The sequence below is a fragment of the Ictidomys tridecemlineatus genome, chromosome 4, assembly GCF_052094955.1.
Source record: "Ictidomys tridecemlineatus isolate mIctTri1 chromosome 4, mIctTri1.hap1, whole genome shotgun sequence".
Classification (NCBI taxonomy): domain Eukaryota; kingdom Metazoa; phylum Chordata; class Mammalia; order Rodentia; family Sciuridae; genus Ictidomys; species Ictidomys tridecemlineatus.
The window spans coordinates 61,357,262-61,384,103 of record NC_135480.1 but is presented as its reverse complement, the minus strand read 5'-3'; the positions used below and the strand labels follow the sequence as shown (position 1 = coordinate 61,384,103).

General features: G+C 36.4%; 1 protein-coding gene across 5 annotated transcripts in view; it reads left to right on the top strand.

Moving 5' to 3' along the window:
• The window catches only part of Fchsd2 (FCH and double SH3 domains 2), a 274,587-nt gene that overhangs the window by 234,642 nt on the left and 13,103 nt on the right, over positions 1-26,842 (top strand). For all 5 annotated transcript variants that reach the window (XM_078046647.1, XM_005323168.4, XM_021725065.3 and 2 more), the window contains 2 exons: positions 12,400-12,561; positions 25,838-25,972. In XM_078046647.1, the coding sequence (XP_077902773.1) occupies positions 12,400-12,561; positions 25,838-25,972 (297 nt within the window). The remainder of the gene's footprint in view (positions 1-12,399; positions 12,562-25,837; positions 25,973-26,842) is intronic.

Below are 26,842 nucleotides of genomic sequence, written 5' to 3'. Positions count from 1 at the left end.
TTTGGAGGCTGTATTTAGGCTGGTCTTGAGTCACCTTTCCAATAGAGCTAGTTTAGTCCTAAACTAATGCCAGTATCAAACAAGGTTCCTTAATTCAGTTTAGACAGAACTGCTACATCTCTGAGCCTTGTTCAAGCTCTAAGAATTTTTAGTTCTTACTTCAATTGTAGGTGTTCTTCTTTTTTTTCAATTATTTTTATTTTATTTATTTATTTTTATGTGGTGCTAAGGATCAAACCCAGTGCCTCATACATGCTAGGCAAGCATTCTGCCACTGAGCTACAGCCCCAGCCCCTATTATAGGTATTTTTGTTTGTTTATTTGGTTGGTTGGTTGGTTGGGTGGTTTGGTTTGGTATGGGGGATTGAACTCAGTTGCACTCGACCACTGAGCCATATCCCCAGTCCTATTTTGTATTTTATTTAGACACAGGGCCTCACTACTTGCTTAACACCTTACTGTTACTGAGGCTGGCTGTGAATTTACCATCCTCCTGTCTCAGCCTCCCCAATGACTGAGATTATTGGTATGTACCACCACGCCCAGCTATAGGTGTTCTTTTCCTGGTAGTTATCCTTATCCTTGTGTCTCTTCATGGAGTCTTATCCTATATATTTTCAGCTTATGAATTTTTGTTCATTTTTTGTTAGATTAATTCAGTTGTCATTTTCTAAATCCCATATTATCTAAATTTGGCCCCGTATTATCTAAAGTTGGAGTCCATTCAGACTGTCTTCTGTGTCCCTTTGATGTTACCCCAATAGTTTGAATACTTTCTTTTAAGCACAACAAGCTTTCATAGGCTCACCTTATATTTTCCCTGCCCAGACTTAGAATTAGCTCCAAGGAGATCAGATTTATTTGTTTGTTTGTTTGTTTGTTTGTTTCCTTTCTTTCATTTATTTTTCATTTTCTTTTCTTTAGTTGTAATTGGATTCAACACCTCCATCTCATTCATTCATTTCTATGTGGTGCTGAGGATCGAACCCAGCACCTCGAACATGCTCGGCAAGCACTCCACTACTAAGCCATAATCCCAGCCCTCAGATTTCTTTTAATAGAGAATGAAATTTAGACACTAATGTCTGGGTTATGAAGGTCTGGGCTTATTACTGTGAGCATTATTTATTTTTTGTTCTTTCTTAGATTTATTTTTTTAATATTTATTTTTTTAGATGTAGATGGACACAACACAATGCCTTTATTTTTATGTGGTGCTGAGGATTGAACCCGGATCCCACCCATGCTAAGCAAGCGCTCTACTGTTGAGCCACAATCCCAGCCCCTCTGTCTTAGATTTAGTGCTATGCATTTATTATTGTTTTATGATCATGAGTTAATTTTGATATATCCAATTAAAATTTAAAGTTAGAGGGATTTTATTAAATTTTTTTGAATTTTTTTTTTCGCATTTACATTGAAAATCTCAGTTCTTTTTTTTCTCTCCTTTTTTTTAAATATCTTTATTTATTTTTGTGTGGTGCTGAGGATTGAACCCAGTGCTTCGCACATGTGAAGCAGGTGTCTTCCACTGAGCTACAGCCCCAGCCCCTTTCTTTCTTTTTAAGGAACTGCTTTATCCTTTTATATATATTAAGCAGTATCAGAACAACAACTGAACAAAATTTTTAGACTTCTTTGCAACTCTTTTTGAATGTAGAATATATCTCGATAGCAGTTTCTGCCTTTTTAAAAGTATTTTTTAGTTGTAGTTGGACACAATACCTTTGCTTTACTTATTTAAATGTGGTGCTGAGGATCTAACCCAGTGCCTCACCCCCACACTAGGTGAGTGCTCTACAATTAAGCCACAGCCACAGCCCCCAGTTTTTGCTTTTTGTAATGGGAGTATATTAGACAGTTTTCTGTTAACTGTAACAAATACCAGAGATAATCTCCTTGTAAAGAGAAAAGGTTGGGGGCTGGCATTGTAATTCAATGACAGATCACTCACTTAGCATTTCTGAGGCCCAGGGTTTGATTCCCAGCACTAGTGGGGTGGGGGCCCAGATAAAAGTAAAGAGAAAAGCTTTATTTCTGCTCCTAGTTTTGAGGTTTTAGTTCATTTGTCTCATCCCACCGCCTTTGGGCCTGTGGTGAGGAAACACGTCATGATGGGGAACACATGATGGAGCAAAGCTGCTTACCTCATAACCAAGCCACAAACAAGACAGCAAGAAAAAGGGGTAGGGTCCCATTATCCCCTTCAAAGGCATACCCCCTGTGACTGGAAGACCTCCCACTGGGTCCTACAAGTTTCCACCACCTCCCAATCATACCAGGCTGGGAACTAAACCTATAACACATGGGCCTTTAGGGAGCATTTTGGATTTAAACTATAGTAGAGGGATTAGCTTATAAAAGGCTCACTGTTTTGTATAACAGTTATTAATCTGGGATAAAAACATTAAAACAAAAATCATTTGACAGAGCTGAAAAATGACCCAAAGCATGTTAAAACCAAAGAGGAATCGCCATTTCAAAGAATGGGCCTGTACTGGTGACATTTGCATTAAGCAGCTCTTAAACTGTGAAGGGCAGCACACTAGAGTACAAGCAGAGATCCTTGTTCTTAATGACTTGAGGATGGACATCAGGCAGCCCTAAAATTTGCATGTAAATTACCATCCAATCCTTGGCCAAAACCTGAGTCCTTATGTGAAACATACTCTAAGGAGCTTGCCAGGAAATAACTGGCTGAAAGGCAAAAAAAAAAAAAAAAAAGGAAAGAAAGAAAGAAAAAACTAAGCAGAAATTTTAGCTATTGCTTACTGCAGGCAAACAAACACTGATCATTAGAAACCAGTAATGAGTATATTAATGTCAGACAAAATGAATTTCAGGCCAATAAAAAGATGATTCATAATGATGAAAGGGTCAGTTCATCAAGATACAATAATCTTGGATATTTGTGTAACTAACAATATAACTACAAAATGCATGAATCAAACCCTGACAGAACTAAAAGAAGAAAAGACAAATCTACAGTTAGGAAAGTTAATAACCCCTTTTCAGCAAATAATAGAACAAGGAGATGGAAAATCAGTAAGACTATGGAAAGACTTCACCCTATACGCTACTATACGACTTTACCTAATTGGCATTCACAGACTATTCTGATGCACAAGAGTAGAATGTATGTCTTTTAAAATACACATGTACCATTTAGCTGCATCATATACTGGATTGTTAATCAGTCTCACTAAGTTTATAAAGATTCACATACAGGGCTGTGTGTGAGGCACTGGGTTCAATCCTTAGCACCACATAAAATAACCATAAATATTTTTTATTTAATCCATAGAAAAATTCTGGGGGTGGACACATTTAACTCCATCTCACAGATGAGAAAGATGATTTAACTGAGATCATACTGATTTTGGTAAATTGTTTTACCAATGGTTCCTAATGAAACATGTCGCCTTATCTAAGCAGTCCCCTCCCACACTGACTCTGGGCATTCTGTCCTTCTACAACTACAAAAAAAAAAAAAAAGAAAAGATTCAAAGTAAGTTCTGTGACCCATCAGAACTAAATTAAAAATCAGTAACAGAATGATACCTGGAAAATACCCAAACATACCAAAATTAAATTATTCAAACAATAATTTGTTGTTGCCTTTAAAAACCATCCCTAACTTTATAGCAAAAGCAGCAGTGTTTTATTGCCTTTTACTATGCTGGATGTTAACTGCATTTCTTTTACTGGTTTTTTCCTGATATTACTTAAGCACTACATTCAGCCATAGAGTTGCCTGGAGGGCTGGATCTTTCCCGTGTGTTCTTTCATCCTCACATAGGTAAAATTGGCCTCCCTAACAAAGTTGAATGGCCCTTATCAGTGAGCTTCTGCTTCTAGCAAATGGATTTGGCCAAACCAAATCACAAGGACAAGCCCAGAATCAGTATGGGAGAGGACCACTTGGACAAGAAGGCATGATTCATTAGGAACCATTGGTAAAAAAAAATTTACCAAAATCAGTATGATCGCAGTTAAATCATTTTTCTCATCTGTTAAATGGAGTTTAATGTACCCACCTCAGAATTAATCTAATTGAATTAAATGAAAAAATATGATCATATAATTCCTAGTATATATAATAAAAGGTGTTTGGAGTAGTTTTTTAAGATAGCAAATATAAAGTGGCAAATACTACTACCTACCATTACTGACTCCCTCCTACAAGGCACTATCCTAAATAGCAAGATTGCAGTAGACCATAGTCTTTTGTCCTTAGAGAAATTATATTTCAAAGCAAAAGAACTAAGTAAAAATTAGATATAAAACTGTCAAAAATTTCATAAACTGAACTGTGGTTTAACACTTGGTTGTACTTATTAAATTTTGTATTAAAATCAAGGTACTTGACTGTGTTAATACCATAAGATTATGTGTCCAAAAAGATCTAGAACATTATTTTAAAGGCTTTAAAGGTTCTAAAAATGATTTGGTTAAGTATTATCTGGAATACCATAAAATTTACAGAAAGGTATATTCCAAAGCTTTTAATCAGTTTGCATATCATCAAAATTGATTTGAAAACACTGGAAAATTCTGTTTATAAGCAATTGTTAAAATATAAACAATTGGAGCTGGGTGGTGGCACATGCCTGTAATCCCAATGGCTGGGGAGACTGAGCAAAAGCAAGGTGCTAATCAACTCAGTGAGACCCTGTCTTTAAATAAAATGCAAAATAGGACTGGGGGTGTGGCTCAGTGGTTGAGTGCCCCTAAGCTCAATCCCTGGTACCAAATATATAAATAAATAAACAATTGGAATCTCTTGAGGATTTTGAGGAAACAAACCAAACTAATTCCCCCTGCTCTATGCTCACAACACAGATCACTTTCATGATCCCAAAATATACAGGAATTTTTTTTTTCCCACCAGCCAGCAAGCATTCAGTTCTTCAATAGACACCTGGCAGTGATTTAGTTCGGCTCTGACATTATCAACCTGGAAATGGCATCAGATCCCACAGATTGGCCCCAGATTGCCCCCACTTTAGATACAAATCACAAGCCCAGGTTTCCAGAACTTCTGCCAACTGCCTAAAAGTTGGGATTCCCACAAGCCCCTTGCTTTAGGCCAAATTAATTGGCTAGAGCCATTCATAGAACTCAGAGAAACACATTTACCAATTATAATGGGTATTTTAAAGGATATGAATAAACAGCTAGATGAAGACATATATAGGGCAAGATCTAGAAGAATCCTGAGTCCAGAAGCTTCCATTCCCATGGAGTTGTACACCACCATCCCAACATGAAAATGAGCTTTTGTTCACCTTCCTGCAAGCCTCCATGCATGCAAATGTCCATAAGCTCTCCAAACCTCATTTTATGGAGACTTCATCGCATAGACATGATTGAAGTATGGACAACCACATAGAAATTTATCGGACAAAGGAGTATGATCTAGTGCTAATAGACTGAGTGGGGAAACCAAGCAAGGCCTGTCCAGATTCTTCTTGGTCTCTCTATGCAGCATTCATTCTTACTGGCATGTGATAGGACCCCTCCTGAAATGGTGTCTTATGATCTTCTCTCATATAGGTACACTGATGAATTGGGGGATGGGATACTGAGGGTTTAACTCAGGGACACTCAACCACTGAGCCATATCCCCAGCCCTTTTTTGTATTTTTATTTAGAGAAAGGGTCTCACTGAGTTACTTAGAGCCTTGCTGTTGAGGTTAGCTTTGAACAGTGATCCTCCTGTCTCGCCTCCCGAGCCACTGGGATTAAGCATGTGCTTGGAGGATTTGTAGGATGAACCAGAAAGCAAAACAAAGAAAATATTTGATTGGTTAATGTGGAGCAGTAGCCTCATTTAGATCCTTTCCTGTTAGAAGGTAGATGGCAGTTTTTGACTGGTGAAGCTTTTTTCATTTTACCCTTTACACTGAGTTGGGTTCCTATTTATTTACATAGGAATCCAGGACACTGGAGCCACCTTAGTCTCATAGCCTACCAGTTAATTATTTTAACAATTAACATCAGATCAAAAGTTAATTCCAAAGTAATCTAAATGTAACAGGTAAAATTATGAAACTCTAAAAAGAAACCATGGAGTAAGTCTTCATGACCTTGGATTAGTTTCTTATATTTGACACCAAAAGCCCAAGCAAAAAATGTGGGGGGAAAACTACATAAATTAAACTTCGTCAGAATTAAAAACTTTTATACTTTAAAGGATGCAAAGCCAAGTGTAGTAGCAACATGCCTGTAATCCCAGCATCTCATGGAGGCCCTCAGCAACTTAGTGAGACCCTGTCTAAAAAAAAAAAAGAGCTATAGATGTGGCTCAATGGTTAAGTACTCCTGGGTTCAATCCAGAAAAATAAAAATAAAGGATGCAGTCAAAAAGGTGAACAACATCTCAGAATGGAAAAAAATGTTGCAAATCATGTACTTGATAAGGGACTTGTTTCTCGAATACATGAAAACTCATCATAAAAAGACAAAAATAATAAGACAATCAGCCCAATTTTAAAATGGGCAAAGACTCTGAATAGATAATTCTCCAATGATGTACAGATGGCTAATAAGCACTTGAAAAGATGCTTAACACCATTAGTCATCAAGGAAATGCAAACAAAGCCATGAGTTTCACACCTACTAGACTGACTGGAATCAAAAAGGCAGACATTAATAGTTGTTTGCCATGATATGGAGAAACCATATGCTGCTGGTGGGATCAACAGTGATTCTGCAAGTGAGGTTGTTGCTTTATGACCCAGCAATGTACTCCTATCTATACACCCTAGAGAAATGAAAACATGTACACAGAAAAATTTGTATATGAATGTTTTTTTTAAAAGAGAGAGGGGAGAGAGAGAGAGAGAATTTTTTAATATTTATTTTTTAGTTCTCGGCGGACAGAACATCTTTGTTGGTATGTGGTGCTGAGGATCGAACCCGGGCCGCACGCATGCCAGGCGAGCGCGCTACCACTTGAGCCACATCCCCAGCCCTGAATGTTATAACTACATTATAATAGTCAAAAAATAGAAAAAACCCAAGTGTCCATTAGTTGACAAATACAGAATATTATTTGGCCATTAAAAAGATGGAAGTACTGATAGATGTTACAACAAAGATTAATCTTAAAAACATGCTAAGTGAGGGGCTGGGGTTGTGGCTCAGTGGTAGAGCACTCGCCTCACACATGTGAGACCCTAGGTTCGATCCTCAGCACCACATAAAAATAAACAAAATAAAGATACTGTGTCCGTGTATAACTAAAAAAAAATTTTAAAAACATGCTAAGTGAAAGAAGCTAATCACAAAAAATCCACATATTTTATGATTTAATTTATATTAAATATCTAGAAGAGGCAAATCTATACAGGCAGAAAGCAGACTAGTGGCTGTTCAAGGCAGCAGGGAATGAGTAATAGCTCAATCATACTGAGCTGATTTCAGGGATGATGAAAATGTTCTAAAATTGACAGAAATGATTGCGTCCACTATGAATGTACTATAAACCATTGAATTATAGTCTTTAAATGAATGAATTTATGGTATATGAATTATATGTCCATAAAGCTATTACCAAAAAAGGGAGGGAGGGAAGACAAAAGAAAGGTAAAGATTCTTTTTTTTTTCTGTCTTTTAATTACATATTAAATTTATTTTTTGATGAGCGATCAAAAAAGCTAATTTTTCAAGAATATTTACCAAGGGCTGGGGATGTGGCTCAAGCGGTAGCGCGCTCGCCTGGCATGCTTGCGGCCCGGGTTCGATCCTCAGCACCACATGCAAACAAAGATGTTGTGTCTGCCGAGAACTAAAAAATAAAAATATTTAAAAAAAAAAAAAAAAAGAATATTTACCAAGTGATGTGCCTTTAAGCCAAAACTCTAATTACTTTATAGAACAATCTATATGATACCCCAAACCATTAAATTTTGAACTTTAAAATGGTTACGATGGTGAATTTTGCCTCCATTTAAAAAAAATTATATGCTTTAAAATCTCTTAAGATAACAACATTAATTCAGCCATAAAACCCCACTTGAACAAATCAGAGATCAGGTTGTTTTTGATACCAACTTCCCAAGAAGAAGTCGACTAAAATAGGATTATGAGTGGAATCTGTGAGAGTCGAACAGAGAGCCACCAAGAGAGGGTCATCAGAATTCTCTCATTGGGGGGCTGGGGTTGTGGCTCAGTGGTAGAGCACTTGCCTAGCATGTATGAGTCACTGGGTTTGATCCTCACTACCACATGCATACATACATAAAATTAAAAAAAAAGAATTCTCTCATTGGAAACTTCAAAGTTAAAAGAAAGAGACCACCATTCTAATATGTGAAACAATTAAGCTGAATTTATTACTTGCTAAATAACAGAATGATCTTTTTGTTTTTTAATTTATTCTAATTTGTTATATATGACAGCAGAATGCATTTCAATTCATATTACATATATAGCACAATTTTTTATATCTCTGGTTGTACACAATGTAGAGTCATGCCATTCATGTCTTCATATATGTAGTTAGAGTAATGATGTCCATTTCATTCCATTTTCTTTCTTACCCCCATGCCCCCTCCCTTTCTATACCTTCCCTTTGCCTTATCTAGAGTTTGTCTATTCCTCCCATGTTCCCCTCCTCATCCCCATTATGAATCAGCATTCTTATATGAGAAAACATTTGGCATTTGGTTTTTTGGGATTGGCTTACTTCACTTAGCATTATATTTTCCAACTCCATCCATTTACCTGCAAATACCATGATTTTATTCTCTTTTAATGCTGAGTAATATTCCAAACATATACAGTTTCTTTATCCATTCATCTACTAAAGGACATCTAGGTTGGTTCCACAGTTTAGCTATTGTGAATTGTGCTGCTATAAACATTGATGTGGCTGTGTCCCTGTAGTATGCTGTTTGTAAGTCCTTTGGGTATAGAGGAGTAGGATAGCTGGGTCAAATGGTCCATTCTCCATTTTCCAAGGAATCTCCATACTGCTTTCCAGATGGCTGCACCAATTTGCAGTCCCACCAGCAATGTAAGGGTGTGCCTTTTTCCCCACATCCTCTCCAATACTTATTGGAGAGAGAGAGAGAGAGAATTTTTTAATGTTTATTTTTTAGTTTTCGGCAGACACAACATCTTTGTTTGTTTGTGGTGCTGAGGATCGAACCCAGGCCACACACATGCCAGGCGAGCGCACTACCGCTTGAGCCACATCCCCAGCCCTGTTTATATTCCTAATAGCTGCCATTCTGACTAGAGTGAGATAAAATCATAAGAGTTAGTTTTGATTTTCATTTCTCTAATTGCTAGAGATGTTGAACATTTTTACATATATTTTTTCATTGATTGTATATCATCTGTTCAGTTCCTTGGCCCATTTACTGATTGGGTTATTTGGTTTTTTTTGGTGTCAGGGGTTTTGAGTTCTTTATATAACCTAGAGATTAGTGCTCTGATGAGCATGTGGTAAAAATTTGCTTCCATTCTTTAGGATCTCTATTCCCCTCACTGATGTTTCTTTTGCTGAAAAGAAAATAGAAAAAAGAAACTGCTTTTTCTATTTTTATGAGGAATATCATTGGGATTTTGATTGGAATTGCATTAAATATGTATAGTACTTTTGGTAGTATGGTCATTTTGACAATATTAATTCTGCCTATCCAAGAACAAGGGAGATCTTTCCATCTTCTAAGGTCTTCTTTAATTTCTTTCATTAGTGTTCTGTAGTTTTCATTGTAGAGGTCTTTCACCTCTTTAGTTAAGTTGATTCTCAAGGTTTTTTTTTTTTTCAGGCTATTGTAAATGGGGTAGTTTTTCTTTCAGAGGATTTGTCACTGATATACAGAAATGCCTTTGATTTATGAGTGTTGATTTTATATCCTCATACTTTGCTGAATTCAAACATTAGTTCTAGATGTTTTCTGGTGGAATTTTTGGGGTCTTCTCAGTATAGAATCATATCGTTGGCAAATAGTGCTAATTTGAGTTCTTCTTTTCCTATCCATATCCCTTTAATTTCTTTCATCTGTCTAATTGCTCTAGCCAGTATTTGGTGAAAGAGGGCATCCCTGTCTTGTTCCCATTTTTAGAAGGAATGTTTTCAATTTGTCTTCATTTAGAATGATGTTGGCCTGGGACTTAGCACAGATAGCTTTTAGAATGTTGAGATATGTTCCTGTTATACCTAGTTTTTCTAGTGTGTTGAACATGAAAGGGTGCTGTATTTGTTGAATGCTTTTTCTGCATCTATTGAGATGATCATATGATTCTTATCTTTAAGTCTATTGATGTGTGATGAATTACATTTATTGAACAGAATGATCTTTACAAAACATTCTCTCTAAACAAAGCAAGAGCTGATATGTAGGATATAGAAAAGCATGAATTTTAGGGATTGGCAGACTGGGAATGTTTTAGGGATTGACTCACTCCTAGCATGGGTGGAGGTTTTGTTTGGGGTTTGTTTGTTTGTTTGTTTGTTTGTTTGTTTGGTAAGTTGTTTGATTGGGTTGGAGGGAGCAGTGTTTTTGCTGCTGGAGATGGAACCCAGAACTTGATTCTAAGCAAGTGTTCTACACTGAACTGCACACCTCACCCCCTGCTCCCAGCCATGGTTTTTGGAGATGGCAGACTACCCCAAGCAGAAGTAAAGGCATGAATACTGGATGAGGCTGGAGATGATTGTCAATCAGAGAAGCATGGAGCTGTCATTGGAGGATGACTTTCAGAGGCGTGCCTGTTGTAGCAGAGCAGTCACTGTTTCAGACAGATTTAAAATTGGTTTTATAGTCACTTGTTTAGTAAGTTTTTTTGTAACAAGGACTAAAGAGAGGCAATCATTCCCTTTCTTGAATTTGTAGAAGAGGAACTTTTTTCCAATCCCTACTATTTCTGACAGCTACATCATAACTTAAAAGCAAAAAGACTATTAATCAACAAACAATCACCAAAGGCAGCCAAATCAAAAGGGAAGTTATTGGGGCTGGAGATGTGGCTCAAGTGGTAGCGCTCTCTCCTGGCATGCATGGGACGCTGGGTTCGATCCTCAGCACCACATAAAAATAAAACAAAAATGTTGTGTCCACCGAAAAATTAAAAAATAAATATTAAAAAGAAGTTATTTAAGCTTGTGAGATCATTTATTATTAAAAAGTGGTTATTGAAAGGAAACAGTAGTTTTTAACTCAGTGGCACTGAATGCGTCTTAAGATTAATATCAACTGAAGTAGTATATCTCTTCAAAGTAAAATCTTTTCTTAGAAGAGCAATAGAAGTTACTTTATATAGAATACTCATTCAAAAAAATTATCAAACACTTATCAAAAGAATAGCACTGAATGTCAGTGCTCCAGTCATAAAGAAGCCTAGTTATATTTAAAAGGTCAGCAGTTGCACAGATGAGTATGAAGTAATGGGTATGCTACCACATTTTGAGTGGATCTGTATAACCTGCCTTGGGAGCAGAGAAAGGGGTGTGGAGTAAGGAGGCGGGGTGGTCATGAAGATCTTCAGAAAAAGGATAATATTTGAACTGACTCTTGAAAGGTAGGAACTCACCAGACATCAAAAGGCAATAAAAAGATATTATACACAGAGGGACTGTCATAAACAGAGGCATGAGAGCACATGATATATTAGAGGAACAGCACATAGTAGTGTGGGAGCACAGGATGTGTGGAAAGTAGTGGAGGAAATTAGTTGAATTTGAAAGATGGCTTGTTCCATGTTAAAATTTAGGTAATTCTATATTCAGTAGGCACTCCAGAGTTGTAGAAGTTTTTAGCAGGGAAGTGACATGATGAGACCATGCACAGCCTGTAAAAGATGGATTATAGAGGAAAAGAAAAAGACCAGGAGTTGGATTATAAGGCTGAAAATACTGGATTTCAGGATGTTCTGAGGGGTAGCCTTGTTAACAGGGGGGAGGGGAAGCAGGCTTTATGGCATACTTCCTTTTCCTATTCATAAGTTATATATTTTTTTAATTTTTTATAGCTTTATTTTATTTATTTATTTTTATATGGTGCTGAGGATCGAACCCAGGGCCTTGAATGTACTAGGTGAGCGCTCTACAGCTGACCACAACCCCAGTCAAGGGCTGGAAGTGTAGCTCAGTAGTAGAGCATATGCTTATCTAGCACAAGACCTTGGCTTCAATCTCCAGCACATACCCCCACCCCCAATAGATAGATAGAAAGAAGAAGTATGCTATTGCCATGTTTAGGGGACTGCTCTTGTGTTTATGTTCTTTTCCTTTCTCCTCCTCTCTACAAATGATAAATTACCTTTTATACCCAAGAAGAATTGCTTGTGAATATCAAGATTGTCCTAAATAAATAAATGGGAAATAATTTAATAATGAAAGGGGGGAAATGCCTTGATTTCTGATCATTTTCTTGGTTTCCTTAGATAATTAAGTTGAAAGCTGAAGCCCGGCTAGACCTGCTAAAGCAGATTGGCGTTTCTGTGGACACATGGCTAAAGAGTGCCATGAACCAAGTAATGGAAGAACTGGAAAATGAGCGGTGGGCCCGCACTCCTGCAGCCACCAGCAATGGCACACTACACTCGGTATGGTTTCTTTTCTTGGATATGATGGGCTTTCACTAAAGGATGAAAAAGAAGTACAGGAAAAAGAAGAGAGAAGATAAAAGCAGTTTGTTAATTTTTTTTTTTAATGTGCAAAAAAAGAATACATTGTCATTAATGGAGTTATCAATGATTATCTACCAATCTCATTATTTATTCTATTCATGAAGTAAATGTACTTCTTAGCTAGAAGTAGTAGAATAGAAAACTTAACCTAGTCTTTCTGAAGTTTTCAGAGGTCATCTTTAGTGAAAATAAAAAACATTCAGAGTTGTAAGATTTTTTTTTTTTTTAGAGAGAGAGAGAGAGAGAAAATTTTTTTTAATATTTATTTTTTAGTTATCGGCAGACACAGTATCTTTGTTTGTATGTGGTGCTGAGGATCGAACCCGGGCCACATGCATGCCAGGCGAGCGCGCTACCGCTTGAGCCACATCCCCAGCCCCCAGAGTTGTAAAATCTTAAAGAAGTGTGAGTGAGGCGTGGTGGCAAACAGCTGTAGTCTCAGTGACACAGGAGGCTGAGACAAGAGAATCGCTCAAGTCCAGGAGTTCACACCTTGCCTATACAACATAACCATACCTGTCTCAAAATTAAAATAAACAAATTTTCATCAGTGTGGAGGCTCAGTGTAAAGGTAACTCCAGCTCCCACAGGCTCTCATACTTGATTGTCAAACCTCACCTGCAGTCTCAGAGGGAGACTGCAGGTGAGGTTTGACAGTCAAGGCTGGGGCACAAGCTTAAGTTTTCTTACTTCACATCCAAAGGTCTTTCCACTTGGATGTCATCCATTCAACTTTGGTTTGTCATGTTAAAGATCTAAGTATCAGAAAAGTTCATTGATTTCCCTAATACTACATAGGTGGATATATGATGCATTCTAGTCAGACCTAATTCCTACTGCCACCTTGTTACCTATTACTCTTCTCTCATCCTGTTTATTTCCTTAATGGTGTTATCACAGTTTGTACTTCTCTTCTTTGTTTTCTTTTGTTTATTGTCTGTCTTCCTCTCTGAAATATAATTGCCATATCTGCCTAGTTCATTGCTCTGCACAGCTAAATGTCTGGCACATAATAGGTTCTTCATATTTGTTGAAGGAAGAAATGGAGAAAAAGATGGATACATAGGTGGGTGGGTGGAACAGTAGCAAACTAAAAGCTAAAATCTCCCAAGTTCTACTGTATTTGTAATGTTGTGTCCTTCAGAAATAAAGCATCCTTGATAGAGAAATTGGCCAAAGTTTTAAAACATTCTTAGAAGTTTTGTCAGTTTTTTCACATAATATTCTGATTTTTTTAATGTGCATACACTTGCACATTTAAAAAGGATTGTGTGTGGGTATACATTTAAGAAAACAAGATCTATTGAAGGTTTATTTTTATTTCATTATTAATGGTAATTCAGTCCAGGGGAAAAACCACACATCACCCAAATGACTTTGGGGTTAGAAGAGCTTGCCATGTTTTCATTAGAATAGAGTTGCTTCATGTCATGGAATATTTCTTCCTATTGCATCTTTTAAAAGATATTAATTCCTATCTGTTTTAGGTTACTTTGTTGTATAGTTTATAATGTCAGCAAATTCTGGGCACAAACTTGCTTTTGGCTTCTACAGCAGCAGCACTGTTTCTAACTAATCAAACCCATGACTATCCTTGGACTAGCACCTCTTCTGACTAAACCACCTGAGCTAAACCAGCCATATCGCCTCACATTGTGCTTACTTCCAGGCAAATTGGAGGTAAATAAAACTTGTTTCTCTCCTCAAAGAGTTTACAAGCTGGGAGAGCAGACAAGACTTTCATAGACCTTAGTGATACGTAGCAGTGTGTGACTGGGCCACTGTGTGGCCGCTTGAAATTGCTTACCTCTATCATCAGCACACCTTGGGAAAAGTCACTTCTTTCTGGATTTCTGAGAGAATGTTAAGTTAAATGATTCTAAGATCTCCAGCTCTAAAATCTCATAGTTCTGTGACATGCAGCCAGAAAAGCTCAATACTAGAAGAAGTTTGCCTCATGCAGGAAATGTCATTTGAAGGTAGTCCTTGAAGAATTTTAGCAAGAAATAAAGAGGAAGGGCTCCTGGGTATAAAGGAGGGGAATGAAGGAGATGTGCATCTAGTGGTATGTAGACATCAGCTCATCTAGAGACATGTCGAAGTCTCTGGTGAAGGAAGTATTTTGCAATCTCATCCCATATTTTCCTTCTATCTAGTCAGTCTTGGGAATCCTATGTCTTCCCTCTTAATTGAGGGATTATATTTTGTAGATCTACTGACAATATAAATTAAAGAGAGATTCAGTCACAGAATTTATTAATGAGGTCCCAATATTTATTTAACCTGCTTTTGAATAACATCTCTAAAATAATTTAGAGAGGATTGTATCTCTTCACACTGACAGCTAGCTGGCTGACAAATGTAAAGCAGAAGCACACATTCTAGCATCCAAATATTTTCTTCCATTATAGATGCCAACAAAAGCATTAGTCATCTAGAAAATGTGATTGATATACTGGTAGACATTAACAGTATAACTGAAAATTGCCTTATAAAATATAAATGTTTTTTTCAATATACAGTCTATTTACCTTATAGAATAAGGAAGGAACTATACTTGGGTATTGACTCTTTGTCTTCTGCTTCATAAGTGGTACAGAATATAAAACTGGGAAGAAGAAAAAAAGAATCTCAGAATATGGCAACATTGTTTAAAAGGAGAACAGTAGGCTGGTGTAAATGTTCAGTTGCTGGGTAACTGAAGAGCTTCCTGTGTTTGAATTGCTGCCAGTGACCCAATCTGTCTTTATGTCATTCATCCCTCCTTTTTTTTTTCTTTGTTTTCCCTTACTCAAAATCCACAACCAATTTACAACCTAACTTTTGAAATTATATTAACTTTATGATAGGAAAAGTCATATAACTATATACAAAAAAAAATTAGAAAACAGAATGGGGAGGCAAATGACCAATAGTTCCATAACACTACAGATAGCAATGTGGTATATTTCATTCCTCTTTTCTTTCTTCATTTTCATGTAATTGGCAAGCACAAATTATATATATTTATGGTATACAACATGTTTTGAAATATATTCATTACTGATATATATATATATATATTTAATATATTTATCATAATTAAGTTAATTTTGTATTTTCCAACCTAACATGCCTTGTCACTGAATGATCTTCATAATTATTCTTCCGGTGCCTGTACAGTATTACATTAGGAAGGCATAATAAAATTCACTTAAATGTTCTCTAATATGCTCATTATTTAGACTGCCTCCAAATTTTTGCTATTTTAAATAATATAAAACATTTTTACACACATAATTGGCTTTCCATATCCCTGAGTTCTGCATCCATGGAGTCAACCAACCACTGATCAAAAAAATTGGGAGAAAAATCGCTTCAATTGTGAACATATACAGACTTTTTTCCTCTTATCAATATTCCCTGAACAAAATAGTATAGCAACTTTTTTAAAAAATATTTTTTTAGTTGTCACTGGACCTTTATTTCATTTATTTACATGTGGTTCTTAAGACTCGAACCCAGTGCCTCACACATGCTAGGCAAGCACTCCCACTGAGCTACAACCTCAGCCCCAGTAACAACTTTTTACATAGCATTTACATTGTATTGGGCAATGTAAGCAATGATTTAAAATACATGGGAGAATGTGTGTTGTTTGATATGCAAATGCTATGCCATTTTATATTAGAGATTTGGACATTGATAGATTTTGGTATCCATGAGAGGTCCTGGAGCCAACCTGCCTTGGATACCAATAGGTGATTGTATTTTTCCATATTGAGAATTTTTCCTGTAGTACAGATTTTCAGAGTGGGATTAGTTGGTCAGAGATTTGTAGTCCCTGTTTAATATTTTTTTCTTAAACTTTCTAATTATAGCTAATACTGTGTACTTGTCTTCCCTATCTTTAGCCATTTCCCCCAAATATTGAACAAAAGCAAACAATCAACTTTGTCGTGTAGCCTCCCTAAAGAGTATGACGATAGAATATGAGAAGTTACATAGAAATTCTGACTCCAGTCATTATGAAGACCATGTTAAATAGTATGATTGAAATGCAAGGAAATTAATCTTTTTTTGTAATGGAAAACCTCTCAAATTTATTAGTAGATTAAACATTTTTAACCATTGAGATGCAGTTTAGTTCCATCAGCCCAGGTATTGCCTAATAGTTCTTAGAGTATAGAGGTCTTTGTTTTTGAATATGAAAATCTGTTTTTCGTTTAAGCTAATCCCAATGAAAAGAAACAGCAGATTTTTATGAATGCAAACTGTTGGAAACAGTTTGTAGAATGTGCCTACAAAAATCTTCAGTTGCTTTTGCATTTACAGTATTTCCAAATGAGCAATCGTGATTTTTATTTAACTAAACTCCATATTCAAAAGAGCCTACTCTTTTAGTGAAACTAACAAATCCTCAGTAGGAACAGCTTACTTCAGTAAGTATGCCTTGAGCCAGTCCTTCTTATGAGACCCTTCACTAGGTACTGAGAATTACTAAATTGAATATGTCTATTAAGTTAGTGTCCACAGATCAAGAGAACCAGTCTCACTTAATGACAGCTACAGCCAAAAGGTAGGCGAAAAGATGTACAGAATCTCACTCTGAGGGGATGTATACTATGTTTCTTGACTTTCTGCATAGCCATAATAAGAAGTGCCAATCTAGCAATCCCATTAATGGGTACATATTCAAAAGAAATGAAATCAGTATGTTGAAGGAGGTTATCTACTTTCCCGTGTTTATCACAGTGCTATTCACAATGGCTAAGATATGGAATCAACCTAAACATTCATCATCAGATTTCTGGGTTTTAAATTGTGGCATTTAGTTGGGCTCAATTGTGCATATCTGTAATTCCAGCAGCTTGGGAGGCTGAGGCAAAAGGATTACAAGTTCAAAGCCAGCCTCAGTTACTTAGTGAGTAACTTAGCAAGACCCTGTTGTAAATTTAAAAATAAAAAGGTCTGGGAATATGGTTCAGTGGTTAAGTGCCCCAGTACCAAATAATTAATTTAAAATATGGCATATATATATATATATGAATGTTGTTGAGCCAGAAAAAGAATGCAGTCCTGTCATTCATTACAGCATGGATAAATCTAAAGGACATTGTGTCAAGTAAAATAATCCAGGCACAAAAAAGATAAATATCGCACGTTCTCTCTTATATGTGAAATCTTAAAAAAATTATCTCAGAAGTAGAGTTGAATGGTGGTTCCTAGAGGTTGGGATGATTGGGTGGAGGTATATGGTTAAAGAAAATATGATCATAGTTAGAAAAGAATAAATGAGGAGATCTATTGTACAGCAAAGTAGCTATAGTTAATTACGGTATGTTATTTATGAAAAATATAATAAAAGTAGATGTTATATGCTCTTACCACAAAAATGTGAGGATAAATAAATTATAAAAAATGTATGTACATATATGTTATTACTAGAAGAAAAGCCATCAGAAAAGATAATGAGCTGAATGCAGTGGCAAACTCCTATAATCCCAGTTACTCCTGAGACAGAAAAGGCAAATTTGAAAGCAGCAGAGGCAACATAGTTTAAAAAAAAAGTAATGATATTTATCTCTACATAGTGGAATATTATCAACTTTATTTTGTTTATGATGACTTTTTTAGGAAATTAAGTTATTAATTCAAAGTTCTTAAAACTATCTCATCAATTATGATTTCTATGAAATAAAGGAATTAACTTATTTTCTTACAAGAAAAAAATAAAGTGCCTGACACAGTTTCTTATACATAGTACATGTTAAAAATGTTTATCTGAACCTCAGAATAAGCCATTTACTCTAGTTCTGACAGGTGCATTACTACTCAATGGAGGGAGTTCACATTGATAGAGTGTATTATGACCCAGGTATTCTGCTAAATACAATCATACATTATATATATGTGCACAATTAATTAATGAGCACAAAAATCCTGAGTGTATTTACAATTGAGGAGACACACTTGGGAGAATTAAATACCTCCTGAAGGCACACAGCATATAAATGAAGAGAGGTGACATTTGAACCAAAATATATCTCCCTCTGAAGTCCTGCTCTTTATCAATTCTTTCACCATCTCTGAGTTCCCTTTCTTCCTCTAACTTCTATGATGTTTTAATAGCTGTGCATTCTTTTATTATTTTTTCATTTCTGAAGCATTTGTTGAATAATCATTGAATGTCCCATTTCCAATGTAGTTAATGGTTTTATAGCATCAAGTACTATATGAAAGATGACATTAAAATTCCCAAGTTTTATTAATATTTTTAACAGCTTTACTGTGATAAAATTGACATACAATAATCTGCACATACCTAAATGTGCACAGTCTAATACATACAGACACATGTATACATCATGAAACCATCACCATTATAATGATGAACATATCTATTACCCCCCAGAGGTTTCCTCATTTCCTTTGTAATCTGTCTTTCCCATCTCTCATTAGTCAACCAGTAATCCACTAGTGTTTATTTCTCAACATTTGTTTGGTTTCATTGGTGGATCTATTTGTCTAGTTTGATGCCAGTACTCCACTGTCTTAAGTCCTATAAAGTTATAAAATTTGGGGGAAAATTGGTTAACTTCTCTTAACATTATCTTCTCCAACTGCATCCATTTACCTGCAAATGCCATGATTTTATTCTCTTTTAGTGCTGAGTAATATTCCATTGTGTATATATCACATTTTTTAATCCATTCATCCACTGAAGGGCATTTAGGTTGGCTCCACAGTTTAGCTATTGTGAATTGTGCTGCTATAAAATTGATGTGGCTATGTCCCTGTAGTATACTGTTTGTAAGTCCTTTGGGTATAGTCTGAGGAGAGGGATAGCTGGGTCAAATGGTGGTTCCATTCCCAGATTTCCAAGGAATCTCATAGTGCTTTCCATATTGACTGCCCCAATTTGCAGTCCCACCAGCAATGTATGGGTGTGCCTTTTTCCCCACATCCTCACCAACACTTATTGTTGTTTGTCTTCTTAATATCTGCCATTCTGACTGGAGTCAGATGGTATCTTAGAGTAGTTTTGATTTGCATTTCTCTAATTCTAGAGATGATGAATATTTTTTCATATATTTGTTGATTGATTGAATATCCTCTTCTGAGAAGTGTCTGTTCATGTCCTTGGTCCATTTATTGATTGGGTTTTTTGTTTGTTTGTTTGTTTGTTTGTTTGGTGTTTAGCTTTTTGAGTTCTTTATATACCTTAGAGATTAGTGTGTGATCTGATGTGTGAGGGGTAAAAACTTGCTCCCAAGATGTAACAATGGGTGCCCATCTGATGATGGTCCCCTAAGAATTATGTCATCTAATATAGAAAGGAAAAAAAATTGTCATGTAGTAACATAGGCCTCTTAATTTGTGTAAGCATTCTCTGTGATGTTCACACCATGATAAAAACCCCTAACAATCTAACAATGCATTCTCAGAATGTAGTCCCCCATCTCTAAGCAATGCATGACTGTGATTGGAATCAACCTATACTATCTGTGAAGATAGGATTTGAAGAGGGAAACTGTTTAGGAGTCTTAAGGTGTTCCAAGTAACAGGTTGGCTTTTGTTGAGTAGAAATAAACACCATCCCCCAAAAAATTATAAAATGTTGAAGTCAGGGAGGATAAGTCCTCCAACTTTTTTTTGTACCAAGGATTGAACCCAGAGGTGCTTAACCACTGAGCCATATCCCAGCCCTTTTTATTTTTTATTTTGAGACAGGGTCTCACTAAGTTGCTGAGGCCGACTTTGAATTCACGATCTTTCTGCCTCGGCCTCCTGAATGCTGCATTTACAGGCGTGTGCCATCACACCTGGCTCCCCCACCTTCTTAAAGATGTTCTCAAAGTTGTTCTGGGTTTTCTAAATCATTTTTACATAATTTTTTGTCAGTACTGGAGATTGAACACAGGGGCACACTACCATTGAGCTATATCCCCAGCTCTTTTTATTTTATATATTAAGACATAGTCTTTTTTTTTTTTAAGAGAGAGTGAGAGACAGAGAGAGAATTTTTTTTTAATATTAATTTTTTAATTTTCGGCGGGCACTACATCTTGTTTGTATGTGGTGCTGAGGATCGAACCCGGGCCACACGCATGCCAGGCGAGCACGCTACCACTTGAGCCACTTCCCCAGCCCCTAAGACGTAGTCTTACTAAGTTGCCTGGGCTAACCTTGGACTTGATCCTCCTGCCTCAGCTGCTGGAATCACTGGAATTACAGGTGTGGTGTGCCACCATGCCCGGCTCCAGATATTTTTTGTTACTGATCTCTTTTTTTTCCCCTTGCGCGCGCGCGCGCGCGCGTGTGTGTGTGTGTGTGTGTGTGTGTGTGTGTGTTTTACTATGTATTGAACCTAGGACCTTGTGCATGCTAGGCAAATGCTCTACCTAGCCTTTTTTTTTTTTTTTTTTTTTTTAATAAACAGGGACCACTAAGTTTTACAGGCTGGCCTCAAATTTGTGATCCTTCTTCCTCAGCTTCCCAAGTATTTGGGATTACAGTCTACTTGCGTCATCACACACAGCTGTTAGTGATTTCTAATTTGTTTCTGTTGTACTTTAATACTTGACATACTTGAATCCTACTAAATTGTTTTGTGACCCAGTATATGGTATATCTTGGTAAATGTTTCTCATGTACTTGCTGCTGTTAGGTGTTATGTTCTATAAATGTCAGTTAAGTCAAGTTGGTTATTTTGTATCCTTACTGGTTTTCTGAGAACTCCACCTAATGCCCTGAGCCTTCTGAGGTTTTCTATTCTATTAGGAGAGAACAGGAATTATTATCAAATCTGTGCAACGTCTGTGGATCATTTTCTCTAATCCATTTGGGTGGTTCTATTCTTAGCCACACATACTTTCTTCACATAACATGTACTGATCAGTACTCAGCTGAATACTTGAAAGTGTCCTCTGCAGATTTCCCATGATATCTGTCTATCTCTCTCTCTCCCACCCTCCTCTTCATCACTCTGCAGTCTCAACTCCAGCCACTTTGGCCTTCCTGAATTCCTAGTTCTACTTCATCAGTTCTGGGAGACCATCATCCTCTCTGCCTGGATTCCCTCTCCTATGTCTCAGCCTAGGAACTTTTTCTGGCAGTAGGTCATTACTTAATGTTCAGTGTCTTAAAAACTATATATATACATACACACACACACACACACATATACACACACATATATATTTATAAATACATATTTATTAAATATTTTTAGTTGTAAATGGACACAATACCTTTATTTATTTATTTATTTATTTATTTATTTATATGTGGTGCTAAGGATTGAATCCAGTGCCTCACACATGCTAAGGAAGCGCTTTACCACTGAGCTACAACCCCAGCCCTCTTCCATATATTTTGAACAGTTTTTAGTTAGTTTAGTCCCTGATATTCCATCTTGCTTGGAAGCAGGAATCCATTTTCCTGATACTTTTTCATATATTTCATAACTTTTTGTGTCATATTTGGAATAATGTTCACTGTGATCACTTCTCTGTCCACATGGAGTTCAGAGGTTCTGTTGTTGATTTTCTATAAGCAGCTGCCTTCCCCTGTATTGGGTATTATCAGATTCTTTATCTAGATTCTCTCAATCTCATAGAAACAATAAAAGCTAATGGTTTATTAAGTGCCTCCTGTGCAGCAAGCATGCATTAAGGGTTTTAAATGTATTACCTCATTTAATCCTTATGGTACCCTGTGAATCAGTCATTAACTTCATTAGAAATATGAGATAATTGAGATGGAGAAGTTAAGTAGTTTGCCCAAGGTCACACAGGAGGTGACATGGTCAGCTCTCACACTCAAGTCCAACAGACTCAGAGCCCACTGCTTCCTAGAGAGTACCGCAAAGCCCATGGTGCTCATCTGAGGTTATTTTGCTGAGTACAAGAAGACCACTACTAAAACCAACTCAAAAAGATTCTTCTTATGTGTTCTGGCAATAACAGTAAGCATTTTACAACATCTAAGGAAGGAAAAATACTAGTACAGCTAGAAAAAAATCATTTTGATTGAAGTTCTGTCAAGTGACCGGAAGAAAAAGAATTGAGTGCAGTTCTTTAGATAATAGAAGAAGAATGTAATTTTAGAAATGCTGAGTCAAGAGGGTAGAGGAAGGGGCTGGTGTGTAGCTCAGAGGTAGCATGTAGGAGACCCTGACTTCCATCTCCTCCACCACGGGGCGGGGGTGGGAAGGTGAGGGGTTGGAGCCAGGGCTGTGGCTCAGTGGTAGAATACTTGCCTAGCATGTGTGAGGCACTGGGTTTGATCCCTGGCACCACATACAATAAACAAATAAAATAAAGGTATTGTGTCCATCTACAACTACAAAAATATTTAGAAAAAAATTTTTCTAAATATTTTTGTGAGGGTAGAAGAGGGGAAAAGGAAGAAATTATTCTGAGATGATATGATTTTGGAAGGTGCTGGAGCAGTGCAGAAGCATGTGTTGCTATCACTGCAGCCTTTCATTCCCTTCCATAAGAACCAAAAAATGAACTCAAAATAGAGCAGGAAAGGAATGTTTAGTGTCAACCATTGTTGCCAAGTTAAAATGTTTTGAATTGATTCCAAGTGCCATAGCACAGTACAATATTAACATTTTATATATATTTTTTAGAAATTTGTTCTACCTTCATTTTTATAAATGTATGAGCATTTTTTAATTTTTTGTAATATCCACATTTTTAAATGTTTATAACCTTTCTTAGAGTGTGAAGGGAATGTCTTATAGTAGTTGAAATATTTTTTTTAAGTTAGTGTTATGGAAATTTCTAGAACATCATCCTTATTTTTTGTATAACACCATTCCCTGTTGGAAAAAACAGTAGAATATGAAGTCTGAGATTTGAGAAGTCAAGATCTAAACTTATTTTGCCACTGGCCTGAGGGATTACAAATGAATAACTATAAGATCAGGCACAAGATTACCTCACTGACCTGTGGAGAATTTTCAGTAATAATTATAAATGAAACTATGTCAGGACGTTTGAAGTGGTGGCAGTAAATGTGGCAGGAAAAATGTAGTTTATTCTTCTAGAATTCCCTGCGGGTCTCTAGAATTTTTTAGGTATTCTTAAAATTTAGGAATTCTTAGAATTTTTTAAGAGGAGTCAGTTTAAAAGTATTAGTGATCTTCCTCCTCCCCCTCTCCTCTTCCCTCTCTCCTCCTCCGTTCTTCAGTTGTAGGTGGACACATTACCTTTATTTTATTTATTTATTTTATGTGGTGTTGAGGATTGACCCAGTGCCTTGTATTGCCACTGAGCCCCAACCCCAGTCCATCCCTCAGTTTTCTTTGTCCTGCACTCCCTTGACAGACAACTATGCTTGTGTAAATATTATTTATATTTAATATAGCACAAATGGTGCTGTAGATAAATACATTTTGAACATCCAATACTACTTTAATTAATATGCCTTTTAGCTATGGTGGGTAATATACCTTGAAACTCAGATTAGAAAAATATATATTTTCCTGTGTAACACTGCACAGGGGACTTTTCCTTTTGTGTCAATATACCTGTTTATCATTTAGTTATACCTGTTTATTATTTAGCATATAGTTCTATGACATTAAGTAAACTTCACAGTGTTGTGGCACTGTCCTCATTACCCATCTCATCTTGCAGAAATGACTTCCCATTACTCACCGCAGTTCCTGACAATCACCTTTCTACTTTTTGTCTCTATGATTTTGACTCCTTTAGATATCTCATATAAGTGGAATTATGGGGTTTATTTTTTTGTGACTGGCTTATTTCACTTAGCATACTGTCCTCTAAGTTCATTCTTGTGGTAACATTGTCGGAATTTCCTTCCTTTTTAAGACTGAGTAATATTCCATTGTATGTATGTACCAATTTTATTTGTCTTTTCATCTGTTACTGGACACTTGGGTTGCTTCCACCTTTTGGCTGTTGTAAATACTACTACTGTGAACATTGGTTTACAATTTTCTATTCTAGTCCATGCTTTTAATTCTTTGGGGTTTCTACCCAGAAATGGAATTGTTGGATTATATGTAACTCTGTTTAATTTATTAAGAAAACACCATACTACTGTTTTTCCACACCAGCTGTACTATATACAGTAACATTAACAGTGTACACAATGGTCCAGTTTTCCACATCCTCATCAACACTTAATGAAAATAGCCATCCTAATGAGTATAAAATGGTATATCATGGTTTTTTGATTTGCACTTTCCCAATGATTAAAGATGTTGGGATCTTTTCATGTGCTTCTTGTCCATTTATATATCTTCTTTAGAGAAATATCCATTCAGGTTCTTTGCCCTTTTTGTGTTGTTGTTGTTGCAGGGTTGGGAGGATCCTGGGGATTTAACTTAGGGCCACTTGACCACTGAGCCACATCCCCAGCCTTGTATTTTATTTAGACACAGGGTCTCACTGAGTTGCTTACCACCCTTGCTATTGATGAGGCTGGCTTTGAACCCACAATCCTTCTGCCTCAGCCTCCCAAGCCACTGGGATTTCAGGTGTGCACCCTGCACCTGGCTGCCTATTTTTTAATTGGGTTGTTTTTTATTGTTGAGTTTTAAGCGTTCTTTATGTATTCTGGATATTAATCCCACATCAGATATATAATTTGCAAATACTTTCTCTCATTCTGTGGGATCCTGTCATTTTATTGTCCATTGATGCATAACAATTTTTAATTTCGATGGTCCAATTTATTTTATTTTAACTTTTTAAAAATTTTTTTTGGTACCAGTACTTGAACCCAGGGGTGCTTATCCACTGAGCCACATCCCCTTCCTTTTTTATTTTTTTATTTTGAGACAGAGTCTCGCTAGAACCTCAGTAAGTTGCTGAGGCTGGCTTTGAATTCAGGATCCTCCTTCCTCAGCCTCCCAAACCACTGGGATTACAGGCATGCACCACCATGCAAAGCTATTTTATTCTTTTGTTGCCTGTTGTCAGTCAGTATTTAACAATAAAAAGTGAAAGATACTAATAAATATTTCTTCTCTGTTTGAAACATATTTTACTTTTGATTGTAAAAATGATCTCTATCCTCTTGTAACATGCATGCATGAACAGACAGTCCTGTATAATCAAATAAGTAAATTAACATTTTGAAACAGTTCAATTTTAGGTGCTTTTCCTGTTTCCAGACATTTTTTTGAAGCAAGCAAACTAGCTAATGGTTTTTAATTTTTTTCTAGCTAAATGCAGATAATGAAAGAGAAGAAGGAGAAGAGTTTGAAGACAATATGGATGTTTTTGATGACAGTAGTTCCAGTCCTTCTGGTACCTTAAGAAATTATCCACTCACCTGCAAAGTTGTTTATTCCTACAAGGTTTGTATTAAGATATTGCTGATATTAAATTGTGACAAACCTAAAGATACATGTGACTGTGTCTACCCAGCTTCTCACAGGACGCCTAGCATAATGTTAGTATTCAGTTAATATCTAAAGCAATGAAACATAATGATGAAGAGTTTAAACTCTGATATTAGATTGCTTGAGTTAAATCCTGTCTCACTGCTTATGAACTACATGAGCTTACACTAGTCAGCCTCTTAATTTCTATGAGCCTCAGTTTCCTTATCTACATGATGGGGATAATATTGTAAAATAAATGTGAAGATTAAATGAGAGATTACCTTATAGCAAAGCACTTGGCATAGTACCTAGTTCAGTAAATACAGTATATTCAGTAAATACAGCTCTTACCCTTACTCTCTATTGCCTGCTTGGCATAAACCCTCCATTAGAATGAACCTCAAAATTCATATCAAAAGAAAATTTCACAAAGCAGTTTTTAATACTTTGCCTTTACTCATCCTAATATAATTCCCTCTTGTCCATATTGAGCAGGAAATCTGGATTAACAGATGCCAGAATTTCCAAACTTGGTTTGGTATAATAGTTCTTACTCTCTCTCATCCTTTCCTGCTTTTCCAATTACTTTATATTCAACACAAAGTAAATGGTGTTTCAATTTTCCAGTTCCTTTCTTTCCCTCACTCCCACATCCAGTCTGTCAGCCAGTCCTGTTGTGCCCACTTCCAAAACATATCCTGAATCTATCTACTTTTCACCATATTTACTGCTCTCATCTTTGTCTAGGCCGTTGCTTTCATTGTTATAAGATGGGGATGAGCCCTCATAATTAGGCTTCTTTGACACTAGCTTCCCAACAATCCATTTTCCAGCTAGAATTAT